Source organism: Lepisma saccharinum, chromosome 28 (genome assembly GCF_977018435.1).
Source record: "Lepisma saccharinum chromosome 28, izLepSacc3.1, whole genome shotgun sequence".
Taxonomy (NCBI): domain Eukaryota; kingdom Metazoa; phylum Arthropoda; class Insecta; order Zygentoma; family Lepismatidae; genus Lepisma; species Lepisma saccharinum.
The window spans coordinates 30443647-30467281 of record NC_139256.1 but is presented as its reverse complement, the minus strand read 5'-3'; the positions used below and the strand labels follow the sequence as shown (position 1 = coordinate 30467281).

Below are 23635 nucleotides of genomic sequence, written 5' to 3'. Positions count from 1 at the left end.
AGATGGCGCCATCGTAGGAAAACAACCAACATTCCTAACCTCTTTCCAATTAGAAGGTAAAGACCCAGATTGAGAACTGCAGTTTCACTTCCTTAATTTTCTATTCAACTCGTATGTGATTGTTATAGCAATCCTTTTGTTTTTATCACTTCTTTAATATTCATGTTTATCTACTCTTAAAAATTTAATTGTTATTCATTCATTATTAGAACTTACATTTGTTCTATATAATTAATTCTATCTCCCTCACTCGTTTAACAATAAAATTTACATTTAGCCGCTTATGCTGCCATCTTTCATTAATACTTTCAACTATTTGCAATGCATTTCGTCCATCTAGGCACGTGACAATTTACACCAAACATAAATTTCATTTAACTGTGTAACATACTTTATTTCCCCCAAAATTGAGCATATATATGTTTATATAAGCAAGGTCACATCATGTTTCCTTGAAATGAAAATTTCAATATTTTCATATAAAGATATCTTTTATGCAAACTATACTCCCTTAGCTTCAAAACAAGCCTAAGATGAAAGTTATGACATAATTGGGATCAAAGTTATGAATTGTTTTTTTTTACCTTGTAAGCACTTAAATTTTACATTTGATATAAGGTTGGCAACTCTACTGTAGGAATACCCTGTATCGCTGAGGGCTAACATTTTACGTATGTCAGTTACTTCATGTCTTCTACCATTCTACCAAATTTCATGAAAATAAATGGTCGGGTTGAAAAGTTTCTATTTTTTGTGATGATTTGGCATGGAATAACCCATATGAATGTACGTAATTTTTTAAAATGAAGATTTATTAATAGAAGCAGGTAAAAGCCACTAATTTTATTTTATAGCCTTTTAGAACATACTTTAAGTTTGAATTTGAAAAAAAAATAGCATGATAACTGCAGTGCCTTTTAGTGATAATGCAATTTTAGTAAACGTCACATGTTAACACAAAAAAATCAACATTATTTACAATACAATAAATTTTTCTTGCTCCCAGTACAATGGAATCTTGGTGACAACTTTTTAAATGGATTATACATATATGTATGAACTATATAAAAAAATCAAAGTGATATGTCGATTTGAATCTGAGATATAACTTTTTCTGTTAAGCACTACAGGCCACTACCATGGCCTCTGTAATGACCGATCCGTGAAAAATTCTGAAACTTTAGCCTCCTGTTTCTCAGTGACTCTGAGGTGTAGAGATGAAACATTTTGCACGTGTTTATATCTTGTTAGTATTAACAAATACACCAAGTTTCATGATCATGTATGCAGTGTAGATGCCTGTGCAAATTATCCTAGTGGGGGATGTTTTGTGAGAATTTTCTAAAGTGGATGTTATCAACCCATCTTCCTCACACATTGATCACTGCTGCTCGCCCTGAGAAAAAAAATCCTGCGGGTGGCCTTGCTGACGAGACCGAACTTGGAGTAATTGTTCCACACTCTCTAAGAATTTCTATTATCTCAGCATCCTTTTTTATAATCCCAAGTTTTGAATAGTAAAGGTATTATTTTATTACAATGGAAACTGCCAGAACTAAAGAAGTGCAACCAAAGAAAAATTTATCAGATTCTTCTTGAAACTTATAGAAAACAAAAGGTTCCGGCGGCAGACAGAGACACTTGTCTAAAACAACGTGTCGGCTGTCGTTAGAAGAGATAAGTAGTCAGAAACACCGTGATAATAGGTCGGTTTAGTCGGTATAGCCTTGCATTCACCGCGCTTCTGACAACAGACAATCAGAATCAATGTTTCATTTCTCTTTTTTTTTCGAATTTACTTTTCTCAAATTATATTTTTCAACAAATCAATTTCTTTCGACTTCCTTGCACCCCCTCCCCCCTTGGTTGTCCCAAAGCTTCTGTTTATAAATTTAAGAACAAATTCTTTGATGAGACTGGCACATTATGCAGTAAAAATAGGCTAGTATATACCAGATAAACTTTTTATATAAGGGAACAAGACACAAAAGAGATTTTGTTATTGCATATGTTATTACAAACAACGTAAAGGTATAATGACGATTAACTTTCTTCTGATTCTTCAATTAATATTTTTTTTAAAAAATGTCACTGAAATTATCTGTAGAAACAGAGCTTACTTTTCCGCATACGCTACTGGAGTGACATCTTACGGCCATTCATTAGAAATGTCATTAATTGTATATTATTAGAACATTACCTCAAAGAAAGCCTCAGTTCTTCTTGATATTTTCGTGGCTTACAAGGAACAACCTTGCACAGGCTGCATGTATGAACTGATAATAAAATAAACATGCATATGTAAACTTTTTAATGTATGGGCCCAATTTACATTCTTCCTCAAACGCTTCGACTGAACATGGAAATGAATGGAATATGCATGTAATTTAAACTTTCACTGATGTAGCTTTATCCATACTCAGAAAAGTCAACTGTTTCATATGTAACATTTCACTGTGAACATGAGTGAAAATAAACGTAACTCGAAACTCTGTATCTATTCTGGGGGATTGCTTATGTACAGGATAAAACTTACTTACAATAAATCACGCATAGAAGAACACTATTAAGGAACATTCGAAAATTCAGTAGTTTGCCATTATGTCTTCCCCAAACTGTTCCACACCGAAATTATAATTACGTGGATGGATCAGAAAAAAAGGTTACAACAAATGAAAAAAACACAGTATGACCTGGTATGAATTGATGATGTATTCTAAGAAGGCTGTAAACACATTACTTTTCCACGTAATCGCCAAGCCGATTGAGACATTTATCAGACCGCTGGAGAAACTTGTTGATCCCTTTTTGGTAGAAACTATGTCCCTGCACATTGAACCACTTCGTGGCAGCTGCCTGGACGTCATCTTCGGACTAGAACCGTGTTCCAGACCGCTTTCATCTGGGGAAAAAGGAAAAAAAACACTGGGAGCCAAGTCCGGGTTGTATGGGGGATGGTTCCACACTTTCCACCTGAAACGTTGCAGCAACTGTTGAGTCTGGCGGGCCGTGTGGGCTTTTGCATTGTAATGAATGAAGATGACACCCTGAGTTTTAGTCCCTCTGAACAGGGCCTGGTAGTCCTGGAATCGTTCCTCTCGGCCCTGGAAATGAGCAATTTTCTTCGTATTCTCCTCATGGGACAGGTTGTTTACCATTTTTATAGTGTTCTCGGGATTGGGGGAATGACTGGGATATGATTCTGGTAAGACCAAAAAGAACTTTAATTGCAAATTTTCGTATTGATTCTTGAGATTTTCTGCTCGATTTTATATATTTTAGACCTGAATTTATCACGTCTCTAAATATTAGTTAAATCCACATGATATTTTATGTTTTACCGGACTTGCAGCCAAACAACTTATTACTGCTGTGCGCCACTTTGAACAACACGCCAAACCTGACAGAAAAAAAACATGTAGATTGACAAGTCAATGCTTATGCTCGTCGCGTTGGAGGAGGTGGGAAAAAAAAACCATGCCACCTGCAAAAGTCGGATGCGTCAATTGTCAACCGCAATCTGATCTCTGTTTATGAGCCATAGGCGTCATGACAACTGCTGTAAAGCAGGTTCGCATATGAAAAACTAAAAGCACTTCCTTATAGAAACATTCTGGCAATATCAATAAATGAAAAAAAATCTGAACTAAATGACATACGTATTGAGGAAGATAAAGAGAGAGAGAGAAAGAGACGACGTGAAGGAAACAACGAAAAGGACAGATAAAGAGATAGTGTGGAAGAAAAAAGGAAAGAATGAGGTAGACAGTTTGAAAGGAAAACAGAGACAAGGAGAGAGTGTAGCAGGAGAAGAAAGAGAAAAGGAGAGATTGTTTGGGGGATATAGAGAGGAGAAGATAGTGTCGGAGGAAAAGATAGAGAATGAAAAAGAGAAAGCGTGGAAGGAAAAGAGAAAAAGAGAGAGACAAATAGTGTGAGAGGAAAAGAGAGTGAAGAAAATAGTGCGGGAGGAAAAGAGAGAAAGAGGAAGTGTGGGAGGAAAATAGAAAAAGAGAGAGATTGTGTGGGAGGAAAAGAGAGTGAAGAAGATAGTGTGGGAGGGAAGAGAGAAAGAGAGAGAAAGAGACAACGAGACAGACTGAACGAAAAAGAAAGAGATATATAGAGTGGTAGAAAGAGAGAGATAATATGTAACACAAAAGGAGAGGGAACGAAGGATATAATCCTAAAGAGAGAAGCAACAGCACGCATCACGAATACTATTTGGTTCTGTAGGTGGATGGCTGTCATATATCCCTATATACGCTTACGTACATAATGATAAACAAGAGGCAAAAGGTTGAACATTGACCAATTTTGTGTTGAATATGACTTTCGGTTAATAAAAACTGAAGGTGCAAATGTGCATGCACCTTTTAGCAGCGCTTTATATGGGTGTGAGAGGCTGCAGGTATAGATCCCATTAAGTTAAGTTGAGTTGTTATTTTAAGTCCGCTTTATGCACAGTAAGGCTAATCGGGACTGGGCCTACAGTTTAAAGTGGGATCCGAACCACTATGTGCCTCCACCGGGTATCGAACCCGAGACCCCTTGATTACAAGGCGACGACACTACCACATAGCCAACATTAAAAAATCATAGGTGCCCTACTAAGTCAAGTAACAATAGGTGTATATTTTACACAATATCCTTCTAAAAATGTCTGTTTGGTTTGGTTGGTAGTAGTATAGTATTTTAGTACACGCCAATTCAATAATTAGTCGGTATCCGCTGTCCAAAGTTCCTTAGAACTGCGCTTAGAATATGTTATATTCGCCTATTCACTCTGCTCAAGATGTCACCTTCGAACAAAAGTAACGTTGAATCCTTGTCTAGTCAACCTTCGCAAATCTCAATATAAATACATTCATACATATGTAGTGATGTGGAAGTTTAATATTTTCGGAAGTGTCAGTTTGAGTACAGCTTTACATTGATTACGTAAGCAATATGATGGTTGACATTTATTTCTCTCTGAATGATGTGGCTTTTGGACGGAAGTAGATCTTTACCTCTGACATATGTCGTTCGATTATACAACATCACCTTCGATCACTCTTGTACATGCTCTGATATCCTGCTCTCGTAGTATATAAGGAGACCCTTTGAGATGTGAACATCATTCCATCCACGGTCTTGGAACAGCCAACAAGAACTAAATAACATGTATTCCAAAGTTTTCTTTGTAGCAGCCGCTATCCTCTGTGTTGCCGTTTCTGTGGTAAGTTTCGATTATTCATGTTCAAAAAGCTTCACAGTTTCTGAATGCTGAAATACATTAAAAGTACTATTCTAAAATCAATATTGTCAGTTTTGTTAAAAGTCTACTTTATTCTCAGATAGGGTAATGGGAGAATGGCCTACAGTTTAAAATAGGTTTCGAACCACTCTGCTATTTGCCTCCATCAGGAATCGAATAAACGACCCCAGAATTACAAGGCCACTGTGGAGTCTGTGGAACAACGCGCTGCTGCAACCGGCTAGTGGATGCAGTCACATTTCCCACTCCATGCAATCCCTCTTCTCCCAAGCGTTTATTGGTCGAGCTATCTCAAGTCACCACTTGTGCAGAGGACAGTATAAATAATTTAAGATGCTGAAAACGTAAAATGACATATTATCTCTCATTACATGTGAAAGTTTTTGAAATACTATCAATCTGCATATTTGATATTTGTTTCTACATTCAGTTTGAAATAGCTGAATGAATGCATAAGAATTTCGTGTAAAACATTGAACTATTCTTACACCGGCCTTAAACGAAAGCATTTTCCTTGACATTATTGCTAGCATAAATCCTATGTAAATGCTTCCAAAAATCTTACGAGAGATAGTACTTTACACGCAACCATTTCATGTAACTTTTCGGCTAGCTTTTGCGATTACAATGTATAACATATACAGCATGAAAGGCACGTCGAGTTACACCATCTATGCTGAGTGCACTGTGTTTACATTTGAAACAACTAAAATATTATTCCATATGTGTACAGTAAACGTTGGAAAGTATATATTTAATCAGCGCCATGCTTCTCTACCTAAAACCATTTAATACGAAGCGTAATTCGTCTCGGTTGAATAATTATCGTGTTTTAAAAATGTGAAGTGATACATTGCTTACATCTCACACGGCCGCCATTAAAACTGCGCTCGTGACCTAGAGGTCGCTTCTGATTGGTTACGCTACGAAAAATGCTACGGACCGAGCCTATCCTTGAGAAATATCATGAAATATGCCATGGCATCTGAAATGACATAACATTTCTCACTTTACACGGCGGTAGCATTTGGTCATGGCACAAATGTTAAGACAAATGCTAAGGAAAATGCGTTCATCTAAATCTAGCTTTAAGCTCCAATTCACCATTGGTAATATAAAATTTGTTCATGCAAACAAAACTTGCACCGCTTTTATGGATGTGAACGATTGTGAAATCGTGGTTCTTCATCGGCATGCCGCTGCATATATATATATATATATATATATATATATATATATATATATATACACTACCGACAAAAAGTTTAAGACCACCAGGAAAAAGTGCCAAAAATCAGTAGAAATGAATGTATTTCGTAATTAATGTACAAGAAACAGATGTAAGAATCTGCTTGGCAATGTACAAACATAGGTTCATCCACTATACATACTAATGTCACCTCATATTTTGCTTTCATCGATGTGTCTGCCATGGGCCTTAATGACAGCAGCGCAAACATGTGGCATGCGCTCCAATAGTTTGTCCAGATAGGATGGTTGAATGTTACGCCAGGCATCGTTGATGAATTCCCATAGCTGTTGAGTGTTTCTGGGTAACTTCTTCCTGATGTCCTTATCGATTTGGTCCCATAGCAGTTCAATTGGTGAAAGATCAGCAGACTGCGGTGGCCACGTCTTGATAACTTATGCCCCTTCTGTTGCCTTGCGTTCCAAATACCGCGTGCACAATTTGGATGTATGTTTGGGATCATTATCTTGTTGATAAATAAACCCATTACCAACAAGACGACGACCATAGGGGATGGCATGGTGCACCAATATCTGATGATTCCCTTCTTTTACCAATGTTCCCTGAATTGTATGATGGTCCCCCTTCTGGTTTCTGACAAAACATCCCCACACCATTACACTTCCACCTCCATGTTTCACTGTGGGAACAAAACACTCTTCTTTCAATCTCTCGCCGACCTTTCGACGCACAAAGGTTCGCCTATTGCTGCCAAATAATTCATATTTGGATTCGTCGGTTTAGAGTACCCGTTTCCAGTTATCCACAGTCCAACCTTGGTGCCATTTAGCCCAGGCCAATCGGTCCGTCTTGTTCACACGTCGTAACAATGGCTTTCTAGCAGCTACTCTGCCATGCAGCCCTTCTTCACGCAACCTATTCTTCACCGTTGACACAGACACAGTCGTCACTCTGCTGTTATTCAGGGAAGCAGCGATGACTGGTGCTGTTAGGCGCCTGTTCCGTTTGCTAGTTACTGTAATATATCTATCGTCAGCTGCAGACTTTACACGAGCTCTTCCACTACGTGCACGATCAGCATGACTGTTGGTTTTACGGTATCTGTCCAATGCACAATGAACACCAGTCTTGGAAATATTCAGTTTTCTTGCTATTTCGCGTTCCTAATAACCTTCATTTTTCAGTGCACATATCACAGCATGCTTTTCAACCGAAATCGCCTATTCCCCACAATGACGGGCCATTTCACACAGCTCCACTCACCTTGCACACTTCACACATAATAATGGGCTCGCAATGTCGCCTGCATGAACAGCAACTGACCCTGAGCCACTGATAAGGAAGAGCATGAGGCTGGCTACCGTACTGACCGCTTTCACGCACACAGCTGCAATGTTGCCAGCTTCAGCAACGCTTAGGTCACTTTCCATTTTGCCAACCACATGCTACACATTCGGCAAAATATTGGATTCGCGTCTTGCAAGGTTCAACCTAGACTACATTGCATTTTCCATGTGTATCATCGTCGCGTCTTTCTTGGACAGGAACCGTTGGTTCCATACAACACCCCATACTGATTTTTTGGCCGTTTTTCATGGTGGTCTTAAACTTTTTGTCGGTAGTGTATATATACACACAAATATACCCAATACAACAGTTCTGAAATGCAGATTATTATTTATTGTATGTATTGTCACCTTTCATGAGTCTACGTGTCTTCCTTCAACGAATTCTACTCAATTACTGTATCATATTTAGTAATTTCATGTAGAATTTGCATAAGTGCAATTTCATGTCGTACACATGAATTCTGTCATTCGTTCCATCTATATTTGGTTCAGTACCAGTGGCGGCGATTGAGTTCCAAAACCGGGGGCAGGTGCCAAAACTAGGGGGCAAAGACAGTATATTTTCCTTTGTAGATAAGATTTAGCATAGTGCGGGAGCAAAAGTGGTAAAAAGTGGGGGCAACTGCCCCCCTCGCCCCCATAATCACCGCCACTGTTCAGTACTATATGGAGATGTTGCATAAGGTAATAATTAAATCAGTGTTTGGAAAGTAACTCGGCTGCAAGTAAGAGTTACCTTTTTGAGAAAATCTAACTGTAACTACATGTAATTACATGTAAAAGTAAGTAACTATAAGAAAGTTACATTTTCCAATAAAAGTAATGTTTTCAAAAGTTACTACCAGAAACATAAATAACTTGTAAGTCTTCAAATATTATTTTATTAAAAGTAATGAGCACTGATTGTTTGGTAGAAAATTTCCAACAGAAAGTAGCTCTAAATGTAACTTACAGTTACTATTCAAGTACAGGTAACAGTAACTGAGTTATTTTTGGAAAGGAATAACTGCAACTTTAAGTAAGTTACTTTTTATACACTGATTTAAAGGTGTCGGGAAAAATGCGCCCGGGAAAAGTGCGCTCTCGCAATAAAAGTGGGAAAAATGCGCCCTCCCAAGAGTAACCACAATGACAAGTGGGAAAAATGCGCCCAGCACACACGACCTTCACCAATATGATAATATGTTGATTAAAACAACCTTTACGCAGCTTCCCCTCACACTTAACACAGGCTTGGGACCGTCAGGAAAGAGAATTTTTTTTAAAAGTATAGTAAAAATATTATCTTTTCTGGCGTGTTTAGAAGCTGGAGATGATGTCCTTTGTCATATTTTTATTTAATTTTTGTAATTTTTATTTTATTTGATTAAAGTTTTTATATACATTTGTATTTCCATTTCTTGTGACATTCGTTGACGATCTTTTACTCCATTTTTTGGATGTACGCCAGACTTCTCAGGCACTTGGTAAGGTAATTGAGTGTGCTTGTTTTGTAAGTATGTGCAATTTTGCTAATCTGTTCATCCAGTTTTATGTACGTTCGTTTCGTCTTCGTTCCTTCCAAACCGATGCTAGCCCTGTCATATTTGTATCCGCTGTATTCCGCTTCCTGCTTCAGCGTCTTCAGAAGGGTGTAGAAGTTGGGATGAAGTCAAACTTTCTCCTGCAGCTTATTGTTCCACCCTTCTACAGCATTGTTCGTGCGGTGCTTTGCATCTCCACAGTGCCACACATCAACTGGTAGATTTGGATTTTGCAGCCATTGTTGTACAAAGTAGTCAAGAAACGCTGTCAGTTTCTCTCCTGCTGGCTGGTCATGTGTGCTGGGCGCATTTTTCCCACTTTCTAATGTGGTTACTCTTGGGAGGGCGCATTTTTCCCTGTTTCGATTTAAATTAGTCTCTATATTCGGATTTTCTTGCTCAAATGAGGAATATGTTATGTGTACGAGAGAGCAAACACAATGGTTTTTGTTGTGATTCGAACACGCAACGCGTTGAGTCATTCAGCGGGCTGGAACAAAGATAAAGATTAAGTTTCGATATAGTACGTTGATGTACCACATTCATAAACAAAGGAAATTTTGAAGGATACCGTTTTTGTTGTTTTTTCTTTCAGAGATGCCACCGCGAACCTCCTGCAGAATTGGTGAAAGTTCTTAAAGATTGTGCAGCCAATAACAGCTTAACTGAAGGTAAGAATAAGTAAGTAGTCAAAAACTCAATATGCTGACCAAGGCAGAATTTATGTTATTTTAAAACATAAAAGTAAACGTTAAGTTTCAACCTTCTAGCAAGGTCTTCTTCAGACTCTGTACCAAATACAAATGAAATATGGTATAAAACAGGAAGAAAGATATACACAAAAATAACTCCCCTCCAGACACAAGATAATTAGAAAGTTTGTGTATATATCTTCCTGTTTTGTACCATATTTCATTTGTATTTGGTACAGAGTCTGAAGAAGACCTTGCTAGAAGATTGAAACGTAATGTTTGGTTTTATGTTTTAAAATAAAATAAATTCTGCATTGGTCAGCATATTTAGTTTTTGATTATCATGGAAACAAGGCTTAATGGTGTTATAAAAGAACAATAGTATGTTTCTTCCTTTCTTGAAATGAAATAATCTTCCTCTTGTGGTCTTATATGCTAACTCTTTACTATCTTATACAAGGAAAAGTCAAAAATAACCTTAAAATTCCGATAAAAATTATGTGTACAGGTCAAATTTACATCAGGTATCAATTGTTATTTACAAAACGACCTCAACGGTGCAACACTGAGCTTCGCGTCACCATTTTCGTCATTTTTAAAGATGGCGCCTCCTTCACACACTTGCGCCTCTGAAAGCCTAAAACCTATAGAAATTCTATGGCAAATGAATATTCAATATCTCTATGAATGATTACCACGCTAGTAAGTTTGCGAATCGAGGGTGAAGTACGACAATGGCTTCAGTTCGCAGGCAGAAGGGTGGAAAGACATTCGCAATGGGTCATGGCTGTGCGTGCATCCCAAAGATTCTTCTTCCTGAGATATACAGGCACCAACTAAAGACTTGACAATGTATGTGTATCAACAATGGATTTTTCCTCTTACTTTCAGACCAGGTGAAGGAGAATTGGAGAAAGGATGACCCAAGCGAAAACTTCAAGGTACGTTGTTCTCTGTTGTTGTTAGGTCAACCACGTGGTATTCTTGTGCTTTACTACATCTAATCTTTGGGTTTTCTCTGTACTTCAACAACTATTACTGTTGAATCGATATATTTATAATCGATACACATAGACCTATATTTATCCAAGGTGTTACATTTATAAAGCTTAGCTGGCCTACCACAGACCATTTATCGACTATGCAGTTAAAGGAAAAAAGACCACTCCATGTCTATACCAAACGACACATATATCATAAAATGCATTGCTTACAAGTTTTTTTCTGGCTTAGCCTATTCCAACTGAACATTATACTATATCTGAAAAACATGAAGAGAAGCGTGAATTCCAAAAAGTATCATCCGACTTCGAAGTCATTTAACTCAGTAACCGTTCGCTAAAACACATCGAACAACGTACTGTTAGGAAGAGGATATTTGTGAGTTTCACATGATTGCCGGCAGGTAGCAGAAGCGCGCTCCCCCCTCCCCCCAATCAGATTCAAGCAAGATGGCGACGTCTCAACAAAAAGCTTTCTGTGTACTGCATTTTGAAGTGTGTGAAACTGTTACAACAGTGCAGCGTCGATTTCGGCGACAGTATGGTGAGAACTGGCTTTTCCCACAGTTACAGCTTGATTCCAATGACTACAGTGGATGAACTGCGAAATCGGATCACAGCATCAGTGACAGTACTGACTCCAGACGAATTCTCCTACCGTATGGACATGTGCCGAGTGTCCAAAGGAGGTCACATTGAGCACATATGAACATTTGTTATGTAAATATTTATGTATAGCTGTGTATTTTAAAAGCAATTCCAAGTTCCTAAAAAAATCGAAACACCCTCATGCATGTTTGCATAGTACTATTAGCACAACTTATCTGTGGTATTAGTGTGCAAAACTCCAGTCTAGTAATGCAATACCCTAATACGAATTTGACAATGTTTCAATACACAGCACTTGTAATTTTATTAAAGATAAGTTAATAACATGGTACGCACTTTTGTTCTAATAAACGTTTGGTTTATTTCTATAATTTTTATATCTTTCGCTTGTACAGTCATGTACAATTTTTGTAAATCTTCTTGTCTTCAAGTACAATGTAAATTTAAAAGCAATCATCTATGCAAACTGCAAAAAAGGAGTTTGAAATTCCTGAAATACTTGTTTCCCCACAAGGCGCTATGTGTGCTGCCTAACTATACGGTGGGGGTTAAAGTTGCCATTGGAAATTTTATATTGAAATCTACTTATCGCCGTAGTGTTAGGCAATACACTTAACGTCTCTTGCAGGGAAGCGAGTATTCAGGATGTAGGTGTCCCATTTTTATATCCACTGACTATACATGCAGTACATCTAAGTGAAATGCATTTGTAAATATATATATATATATATATATATATATATATATATATATATATATATATATATATATAAATATATATATATATATATACACGCATGAATGTCTTGTACAGTCACCCTGAAAATTTATATATATATATATATATATATATATATATATATATATATATATATATATATATATATATATATATGTGGGGTGTGTGTGTGGGGGGGGGGTGGGTGTGTTTGTATATTTTAAATATAATATTACAGAAAGGTGTATTCACAACTCAATTTTTAAAATAATTATTATTCTCTTTCTTTAATAGTGTTTCCAGAAATGTGTGGCGGAAAAATCGGGAATGGTAAGAAAATATGATACATTTCTCTGTTATAAATTTGATTGATTTGGTTTTGATTTGATTTTGATTTGATTTAATTTACTTCGCTTCTTGTGCCACTTTTGGCTAATTTGCGAAGATGGGGATGAGTGATGGTATGATAAAATAGATAAATAGACAACACAAACGTCCATGCCCAAGCCAGGATTCTAACCAGGGACCCCTGGCGTCACAGCGCGGTTGATTTGGTTTATTTTACTTCGCTTTTTTTTACTAATCGCAAAGATGAGGATGAGTGATGATGTGATGAAATTGATGAACTGACACTTACAAACCTATGCCCAGACCGAGATTCGAACACGGGGCTCCTAGCGTCGTAGCACGGTGTGATCACCACTCAGCTACGGAAATCTGCATTCCATAATGCTTAACAGTAGCAAAACGAAATTCTTCAGACATAGAATGCTAACATTTTAAAAAAGCTCGATGGACATAAAGTCATAATACATTTGTTATAAAAGTGCTAAATTGATATTTGTACCTTTTTTTAACAGATCAAGGATGGCAAACTGTGCACAGAGATGGTTGCCGGAATGAAGAAGCGCTTCGAGGACCAGGGGAAGGACACTCAAGTCATCGACAACGCAGTAAATGATTGTGGACAAATGTCAGGTAATGCTACTTTGTGCAACGAACAAAACACTATCGTCATTTTGGTATGGCACTGACAGGGCACTAATGAATATGCAGGGATAGAGAGTATATTAGTAGCAGACAATTATACGTACATTCATAATGCAAAGTAATTTGTAAATAGTTTCTCTAATAAGCCTGGCCGGGCTTTATTCTAACTTTATTTTTTATCAAGTAGACACTGAAAGTTGGTGAATGTTAAGTCCGTTCCGATGGCATTAAGTTTCAGACTCCCAATATACTTACAACGTGCACAATACTAAGATTCAGTGTTCTGATGCATAAAACTTTAATTTCAGCTGAAACCTGTGATCAAGTATGGGAACTGAAGAAATGCATCAAGAAATACGTGAAGGTAAGTTTATCTATAAGGACAAGCTTTGATCGTCACGTTCGTTGATTTATTTATGTCGATAATTTTACTTCGCCTTTTACCAATTTTGGCTAATAGCGAAGATGAAGATGATATGATGAAATAGATGAAGGGATACTAACAGCCATGCCCACGCCGAGATTCAAACCACGGTTCTTAAAGTTCCAGGAATTTTAAATAAATTCAATTCCGGTACAGGAGAGAAAATCAGCAAGCGTATATGGCTTCTGGACCGTAAAGAACCTTTTTATCTGTAAAGTATTTCAATTCGGTCCAGGAACCTTTATTCTGAATGAATTTAAATACGGTCCAGAAACCTTTTCCATGTCAATTTAAATTCGGTCCAGGAACCTTTTTTCAATGAAACAATACGCAACGTGGACACTTGCATATGAGATCGATGTTCCAAAAATACAACGATTTGCCCAGGCCTACTACAGCTTTCGACAGATTAGAAATACAGTCATTAATAACAACAATCACAAGACTGATTCTCGTTAAGCTTGTAAAATCTATTTCATTACATTATGTGTTTAAAGTGGGATCCACTCTGTATTTTCACAAGGGAGAGTCTTGGGCCCTCTCTTGTTCATCCTATACATGGACGATCTCCCTCAAAAACTTTCCTCAGTTCCTGTCAATATACTCATGTTTGCTGACGACTGTAAACTTTTCAAAGAAATCTCAACCAAACAAGATGCTGTGATTCTCCAGAATGCTCTTTCCGAACTTGTCACATGGTGTAAGCAGTGGAATCTACAACTTAACCCACATAAATGTTCCTCCCTCACAGTCTCTTTAAAAAAGAACAAAATACATTCTCATTATGGTCTTGAAAACAATTATATTACTACAGTTGCGACCCAAAAAGATCTAGATTTTATCATAGATGAAAAACTGAACTTTAAGGAACACATCGCAGCTACAACTAAAAGTGCAATGCGCCTCTTAGGCTTCCTCTACAGATTCACTGAAATTGATACTCCAACTTCTCTTAGCCTGTTTTTCAAGTCATTCATTTCTCCGATTCTCGAATACTGTTCTCCAGTCTGGGCCATGGCTTCCAATACAAATCTTTCTAGCATGGATTCCGTCCTCAGCTTCTTTACCGCCATTGTTCGTCATAGAATTCCTTCTTTGCGGCATCTTCAGAAACCTGACATCCTGACTACTTTGAACATTCAGTTACTGCAGACCCGACGCGATATGGCCGATATGAATTTTTTCTATAAAATCATCAATGGGAAACTAAGATCTGAATTTCTTCTTACAGAATTCAACTTCAGAGTTCCCTCTCGATCGACCCGAAACACTGAATTGTTCCACAACTCTACCGCTGGGCTTTCCCTTATACAGCGCGTTCTATTCCACAGGCTGCCCCAGTTCTACAATAAACTACCCACAAACATAGACATTTTTGCCCCTGAAAGCATTTTCCGATCTTCCCTAAAAATGAATATGTAAATCTTTGTTTGTTTCCTTGTTTATGCCTTATGTTTATATTTAACTTTTCTTGTTTTTACCTTAAACCATCTTGACTTGTTCTTGTTATTTGTTAGAGTTTTCAGTGTAAAATAGCCTTAAAAGTGCTGTATCTGAAACTTTGAATAAATAAATAAATAAATAAATAAATAGAATTCAACCCGGGCTCCTTTAATTGCAAGGGAACAACGTTACCACCGCGTCATTGAGGAGGCCCTACACAATATTTGAAGACCACAGGGAAAGAACCTTTCTCTGTCAATTTTCTTGATTTTACAAAAGAGCCCGTTATTTGCTTGTTATGAGCATGTTCTTACCCTGTATACGCAACCAAAACCTCTTTCCAATGGATAGAAAAAGCACTTTCTATTCTTGTATAATTCCTATTTAGAAAGACCCTTCACAGAGCAATTTGATAGCACCTTTACCTCCGTTTGGCTAAAATTGGACAAAGCAAGTTCTTTCCCTGTGATCTGCATTCACATAATGTATATAATTTCTTAGACTGTAATGTTATGAAATACCATAAACCATTTTAAAATTGAGAAACAAGTTGATGTTTGTTACAATAATCACTGTCTAATTGGGCTTTTTATTTTTTTTTTCTCCAGAATGGAGCGTTAGGAGATCAACCAGAAGAATAAGCTACAATCTGGTTAGTTGCTGATTTATTATCACTGTCTAAGTCATAGTATTTTTCATGAATATAAGAATTTATACAACCCAAGTTACATAACAATTCATTAATATTTGGTTACACTGTTTCTAAAACATACACAGGAAAAAAATAATATCAAATTTATGTTGGTTACCGTACTTGAAATGCATCTTCATGCACATGGCAACATCCAACTAATTGTCTCTTTGTTCGTAATAAACAAGACGTCACTATGCTAATTCTTGCATTTGGGTTCTAAGTGTGAAGTATTTTGTTTCTATTTAACTGATTGTTTTCTCACTCACGTCTGATCCGAATATAGTGAAAATTTTGAACATTATATACTAATATCACTAAGTAATACATACATTTATAGTATATTGACTTTTTAGGAAAACTTTGACTTTAAAAAGGATTAAAATGTTGATTAAACTATGAGTTAGTGCCATTGATTTTGAAACATAGGCAGGAAAATAAGAATGACAAATTTTATTTTGCTTGTTTGAAACACATCACCGTATATACTAGGACCTACAATTCAATGTCTCTTCGATTACAGTCAAAAAGCCTCTATATTAATTATTGTATTTGGATTCTATGTTTAAAGCATTTTATCTGTTTAATTTACTTTTTCTTTATTACTTAAAGAATTTAAACAATCTCCGTGTGAATAGTGGAAAAACAGCAACATGAACAATAATGGAATTTACATTATTGAATGTAGTTCAAATGTTATCCTTCCTTTTCTATACCTTGTATTAAATTTTCACAAATCTACAGTACCATGTTGTTACTAGAAACATACCGTGAATATATATTTATATTTTTTTCAGAATATGTGACGATGTGTATTCATAAGGAAATTCAGAAGAAAAAGCCTTCAAATTATGAATGTACATTCATATTGTATTAATATAAATAAAACTTTAACGCAAATGTTCTTATCTTTGTCTTAGATACCTGATATCAAAAGTTTTTCAACAATTATATTTTCATTTATGCAGAGTAAAAGTATAGCATGTGAGTTTTATTGTATAAAACATTTCATAATGATAAACAGTGGCGCAGGAGCAAGGGGGAGGGGTGCAGCTACTACATCCCTTAATCGGAATTTTACCCCTTGTACCCCATCAAATAATTTGACAAAAACATACGCTGCCGTTCAAAAAATTTCGATTTAGTAGCTAAATGCAATAATACTACTACTAATAATAATTTTTCACATTATCTACCTATCCAAAACTATTAAAACCACTATGAACTTCTTACACTATGTTGTCGTATTCTTTATTTTTATTTATTTATTTTGTATTGGTTTTAATGGCGGAGTTAAAACCTGTAGAGCATTTTCTTCCATTTAAACATGTTTACATCTAAATTCTTGTACATGAAAATTAGCAGACTAAATTTCGGTCAGAAGGGGATATATTGACAAGAATATAAAAATTAGAAAGAAAAAATACATACAAGAATAAAAGTCTGACCTACATATACGGGCACACAACAACAACAGTTAAACACACACACACATACTTTTTAGTGACAATAATTTGAATATTATATAGATTAATTCATTTCAGCTAACAAATGACACTACATTAATCGAATTCAATTTGTGCCTAGAGCTAACTCACACAAATGTAGTAACTATTCGTGCCTAGTAATAAGTTATTTACTTCCATCTTAGAAACATATACTGAAGATGCTAGTTACCTCATTTGATCTGTAACCTCTGAAAACGTTATAAAGGAAGTTAAAATGGCTTAAAAAGAGTGATAAACGATCGAAGGAAGCAAAGGGTTGTTAGAAATTCTCTTTAAAATAGCCATACAATTTTATGGAAACAAAATTCGAAATAATTTTGTAATACCGTGTTAGCCCAAATATAAGCCGCAAATTTTAACAAATTTCAATTGTGAAAAATTAGGATGCGTCTTACATTCGCGACCTTAAAAAAATTATGACATTTCGTCAAATCATACACTGTTAAAAATGTGTTGATTTCTCATTTGAAATAACGATAATGCAACAATAGCAGTCCGCATTGTAGATACCATAATGTTATCCAACAATAGCATTGATGTTTCTAACTGGGCATTGTAAAAACTGTCGGCATTCTTGATAACGTACTCTTTGATTTTATTAAGGTTGTGTTCGTAAAGCGTTTATCACATAATCTGTGGATTGATCTTGGAATGTGAGTTGAGGAGAAGGTACGTACACTTCGCAACATCTTATTTGACCGCCCCGAAAGAATTCTAAGTCCCGAAATCATAAACTTAGCAACCTTGCACTTCAGCTCCAGGTGAGAGTAGCCAACTTTGAGTAGATCCTTCCACTAGACGAAAAACGCTGCGGTGATAGGTTTTCAATTTAACACTTTCCATGAACTTAGAAACTATAAACCGCTATTATAATACACAATCAAACAGAAATAATAAATTGGAAAAAGAACCTTGAAGGATATTTACGATTCTGCTTGCTCGACTTGAAATTTGAGGGGTTTGAAACACTGAATAGAGTTTTTCTCCACCTGGAGGAAATTGCCATCAAGTTTGTGCAGAAAGAAGCAAATTTGTGAGGAGTTTATGCGACATTTTATTTACAATACCTTGCATAATATCGAACAGTTCTCAAAAACATATATTTTACACGACTTATCGAGAAAATGTGCTTGAAACACAGGAGGGTGGGAGTGTTCATAAACGTCAACATGTTTTTAAGGGTATAACGTCATTAAGTTAACGTAGAGCTGTTGGTTAGGAGCTGATATCCTTATTTTTCATCAAGCGTGAAAGGTCGCGGGTTCAAATCCCACCCTCTCCTCTTTCTTTTTTTTTGTTTGCTGAACAGATACCGTTGATATTAGAATATTTAAAAAATGAATCCGATGCACACTTGCGACGAAGGCCGATACGATAAGAAACTACTAATAAGTATTTATATAGTGAGTGACAAACAAAGAATTCAAAACCTCATAATGATCGTTAATTCCTCACTGCTTTGTATCTAAAATGTTTGTCTTCTTTGAACAGAAAGTTCGACTATCAGATATAACAAACTTTCCGCACTAACTTTGCAATATTCGAAACCACCATTACAGACTTAGCTCAATGTAACTTGATTCTGCGCATTCCACGTGGCATGTGACTTCCTGCTATCATCGAAATAACTTTCTCTAACTATTTCCTTTCCTCTCGTGAAATACAGAGACCAATGTTAACTTCTTAGACCGGTGGATAAACTTTACACCCAACGATATACTCCTGAAAAAAATCCTGCCTAGGTGGAGAATCGAACCTACGACCTCGCTCGTAAGAATCAAGCACGCTACCTCTTCTCCAGGTAGCTCATGTTAAAATCTGCTACCAGTTTCAAGAAAGCAATTCACACATAATGTCATAGCTGTCTATAATTTCCTCATGGCAATTTTCATGAGGAATCGAATTCAGATAAAATCGAGAAACGCTGAAAAGGAAAAATGATGAACATGTCTATTGGCGTTTTGTTATATTTTGTAAATTGTGTAAAAATTCCGTGTTTTGAACAAGCAATCGTTTAGTTACGAAGTATTTTGTTGTTTGTTTAAAGTAGGAACAGGAGAGCGAAAAGGAGTCATTTGAACCAGACCCAGTTTGACAAGAAACTTCAGCTTTTTTCCAAAGACTGTATGAAAAGAGAGAGGAACGTATGAAATATAAAATATGTGTGAAATTAAAACAATGGAAACCTTGAAAGATAATACTAACGAACTTCAAACTATGAAAAACTCCAAGTCATTTTCGAAATATGAACTTGATGTTTTTCTTTATTATGAAGTGGAGATATGGGACGATACGATCCCTCAGCAAGAAAATTTTAAGTAAGCTACCTCCAACTGTTACAATGGTCATAATTACTAATTAGGGTCCGGAAGTTGATGAAAAATCAACTTTTTTTCTGACCCTTAAAAACAATGCTAAACCTGATATCATGTCCGTTTCCCTTCAGTTAGAGCCGGAAAACACTTTCTATTTTACATTTTTTTTTTTTTGCATTTTTCGGCCTTTTTTGGCTTTTAGTTTATTTGTCAGTATTTGTAACAGTTTTTGTTGCATTTTTACTCATTTTTGAGGTTTATTTTTCTCCTCCCCTGTTGTTTCGTGCATTTTAAATGCATTTACTAGTAAAACTTACATATTTAGATTTCTTGACATGGTTCTTTTAGCAAATTCACCATGAATCGAAAATACGGTCAATGGAAAAGCATAATATTATTCTTAACTGAAATGTTTGGCAATGGATTAAAATACTTTGTGTGAAGATCTACTTTGAGGTTCTTTTTCTGGACACTATTATCGCTTTAATCTGTAGTTTTAAAGTAAAATTAGTCACAATATTAAATGCAATTACACTCTGGTATACCCGAAGCAGAACTGTATTTTCGGATGCTGGCCGACTACAGTATCATAGAAGGCCCACTCTCAAAGGAGATGAATTGGTTGATTTGGTGTTTTAAGTCAACTTTATGCATAGTAAGGCTAATCGGAACTGGGCCTACAGTTTAAAGTGGGATCCGAACCGAGTGCATAAAATAACGTGAACCGTGTGGTGTAGGGGTATCGTTTGCTTATGGAATGGAAGGTCATGGGTTCAAACCAACTTCTTTGCTAAATCTTTTTCGGGAAGTAAACGGCTTTGGACGAGAATGCTTATCTACGGTTCTTGTATATTTCCGTTGATATTTATGCGATTTATGTCCTGCATTTCCGGATGCAGAAAGTTGACATGTAAGTTCTTAATATGTGTTAACTTATAACAGCTGAATGAAAGGAAAACTATTTCCTAAAATCCTGCCAATCACTGAAAGATTAAAAACATTAGTAGAAGCATTACTTGAGGCATGCACAGTGGCGATGATTATGGAGTGTGGAGGGGCAGATGACCCAGCACTATGCTAAACATTATCTACCAAAGAAAAGAAACTGTCCTTGCCCTCCCCCCCCCCCTTTGTCCCATCAGTTTTGAAACCCAATCGCCGCCACTGAGCATGCATCGCATAAATATTTACAGTAATATCATATAATATTATATTATGTTATTAGAACACTTCGTACTCGGTAAATAAAAAGGAAAAAATAATAAGGAAAGGGTGGGATTTGAACCTACGATGTTTCGATCTTGACGAAAACAGAAAAAAAGAAAGTGCTGTCATTTAACCAACTACTCCAGGAAAATGCTAACAGAAATCTCAGTAAAACACGTTAATCTAAGTTGAAGCAACATTGTGCCGGAGTTTCGAACCATTTTTCGCCACGAACCAAGGAAAATACACTTTGCTGAATCGTTTGGTGTTGTGCAAGGTATCTTTACTACATTTTGCATAACATCATCACAAATTTGCCTTCTTGCATTCAAATGTGACCGCAATTCTTTCCAGGTGGATGAGAACCTGTTCAGTGTTTCACAATGCACATACATTTTCCTATTTTCAAATTCAGAACGAAGAATCTTAAAAAATTTTCAACATTCGTATTTCTACTTAACAATATTTTGTCTACTCATATATTTTATTACTGCTTTAGGGTATCTTTACTTTATGGAATGTGAGAGAATGAAAAAAAATCACGAGCGTTTTCATTCAGGAAGATGAAATGTTGCAAAATTGGCTACTCTTAGTTGGCTCTGAAGCGCTATGCTGCCAAATTTACGAATTCCGGACTTTGAAATTTTTCAGGGCGGTCAAATAAGATGTTGCGAAGTGTACTATTACCTTTGTCTGTGGCCCAGGTAAGTGACGAAAGCCTGTTGCAATATCCATTAAGTTCGCTGCACTCACGTGTCTAGTTGCTTACAAAGTGCAACACCGATTCGTCTCTATCGTTGATTTGGTGTTACGTAGTATATTTGGTGTCTACCAGCGGCGTGCATTCGGGGTACGCAAGGACGCAATGCGTACCCACAACACAGTAAGAAAGAAAACAATTTTTTCGTCTTCGCCGAACATGAAAATTCAACAACTATCGCTCCGAAAGCACTTCCACTGCAAGAAATTCAGATTTCCGCACGAACACGCTGCTGCCTGTCTCGTGTAGCCTGGCCTTCCTGAAGGCAGTACCGAATGATCCCGATTGAGACTTCGGCACCCACCCGATCCGCGTTCCTGCCGATTTCCGCAGAAAGACGCTGTTTCTTCTGTTTGGTACCCTAGAAATTCGGAAGGAAACCCCATTGGCTCATATCAGCCCCAACCACGTGTTTGGGTCTGCCCGCGCTCACCCTCTCTCTCACTTCTTTCCCGGTTCTAAGCATCGAGGGTACCCAAGATTTTGACAGCGTATGCAGTGTTGACAGTAGTCAACATATATTTTTTTTTCTGGAATGCTTAGCTTACTAGCAATTAGCAGCCACGCGTAGATAGATCACTGTGTTGGGTTGCAATAAAAATACATTATAAAAAATGATACAGGAATCACAGAGGAGGGCAGGAATATGTAGTGGTGGAAGATCATATTTAATATACGCGTAAACTATCACATATAAAATATTTATATGCGGTTAAAGTTACGCTAGCAAGTTTTTTTTTTTTCGTATAGGGGGGTGAGGACCAGAATAGACTGGCCGACTGAGGATTGGGTCTTGCGTGAACCCCCTTTTGGCGTTGTCACTGTGTCGAGGGGAAAATATGTGAACAATTTGCAAGTTTCGCACAATTCACAGAGTACGAGAGTATCTGTTTATTTCCTTTCGGGATCAACATTTTATTTGAGTTCCATAGCATGGGTGTTGATTGTTGACCCGACGATATGAATGAATGATAAAAAAAAACATAATAAAATACAATGCTTACAATGGGATTCGAATGAGCCCCCTCCCTCCCGCCAGACATTGCAAAGTGATGTAATTGGATGTTATATTGTGCCTATCATAATTTAGTTTAGATTTTGCTGTGTTCTGGGATGTATGCTGACGTATTTTCTACTTGTCCTTAATTATCTCCCTTCTACAAAATACTTCGTCGACTGGCAACTCCGATTCATTCGTCCACAAGAACGCGTGGTTTTCGGGCATAGCGGGACCCCATTCTCTTTGGCGGGACCGGACACACCGTACCGTGGGAGGTTGACTTTTGCTTTATTCTGTCGTGTGAAATTTGCAGCGAGTGTTTCGGTCATGTTATTTACATTACAGGATCTCTATTATTTGTCGGTGCATTGAAGTGATAAAGTAGGGGAACCGGGAGTTATTCATGACATTCTGGAGAAGGGATTTTCGGCATTTACGAAAAAAGTGTAAACAATCCGAAATGGAAGGTCTGTTCCCGAGTTGGAAGAATTGTCTCAGGCAGGAGTCGTGAAGGATGGTAAGCAGTATATTAGGCATTTTGATTTTTGAGAAAAAAAAATCTCTACAGAGTGATTGGCTGAGTAGAAAAACAGTGAAACTTTATTGTTGGCCTTATTCGTTGGTTTCCCCTGCGAAAGGTGTTGTGAAATAGTATACTGAGATTTATCAAATTTATTACATGAAATTTGAAAGGACGAAAAATGATTGTGACATTTCCTTCCCGTTTAATGTTCATCGCACTGCATGAAGGAAATAATCGAAATTGAATTATTGGACTCTACGTAGCTACTATCAGAATATATTTGCGAATTTAAAATATCATACATATATTTTACCTCGTTACATTTGGATATTGATACAAGGATGAGAAATTTATAACGGTCAAATATTGAGTGACAAGTAATTAATCTAATTGCCCGTTAGTAGGAATTAATT

The 23635-nt window shown here is 36.7% G+C and overlaps 1 protein-coding gene across 1 annotated transcript; it reads left to right on the top strand.

Moving 5' to 3' along the window:
- The first annotated feature begins 5134 nt into the window (after positions 1-5134).
- LOC145980797 (general odorant-binding protein 56h-like) lies at positions 5135-16810 on the top strand. Its single transcript, XM_083113883.1, has 8 exons — positions 5135-5221; positions 9938-10013; positions 10926-10975; positions 12657-12692; positions 13223-13340; positions 13661-13716; positions 15828-15871; positions 16708-16810. The coding sequence occupies exons 1-7, from the start codon at positions 5165-5167 to the stop codon at positions 15858-15860; spliced, it is 426 nt and encodes a 141-aa protein (XP_082970009.1). The 5' UTR covers positions 5135-5164; the 3' UTR covers positions 15861-15871; positions 16708-16810.
- Positions 16811-23635: the final 6825 nt, after the last annotated feature.

What these genes read in the sequence shown, in the direction of transcription:
- LOC145980797 (XM_083113883.1), top strand. Translation starts at nt 5,165, where the DNA reads ATGTATTCCAAAGTTTTCTTTGTAGCAGCCGCTATCCTCTGTGTTGCC. An exon ending in TCTGTGTTGCCGTTTCTGTG is followed by an intron (nt 5,222 to 9,937) that starts GTAAGTTTCGAT and finishes TTTTTCTTTCAG; the next exon opens with AGATGCCACCGCGAACCTCC. An exon ending in TGGCGGAAAAATCGGGAATG is followed by an intron (nt 12,693 to 13,222) that starts GTAAGAAAATAT and finishes TTTTTTTAACAG; the next exon opens with ATCAAGGATGGCAAACTGTG.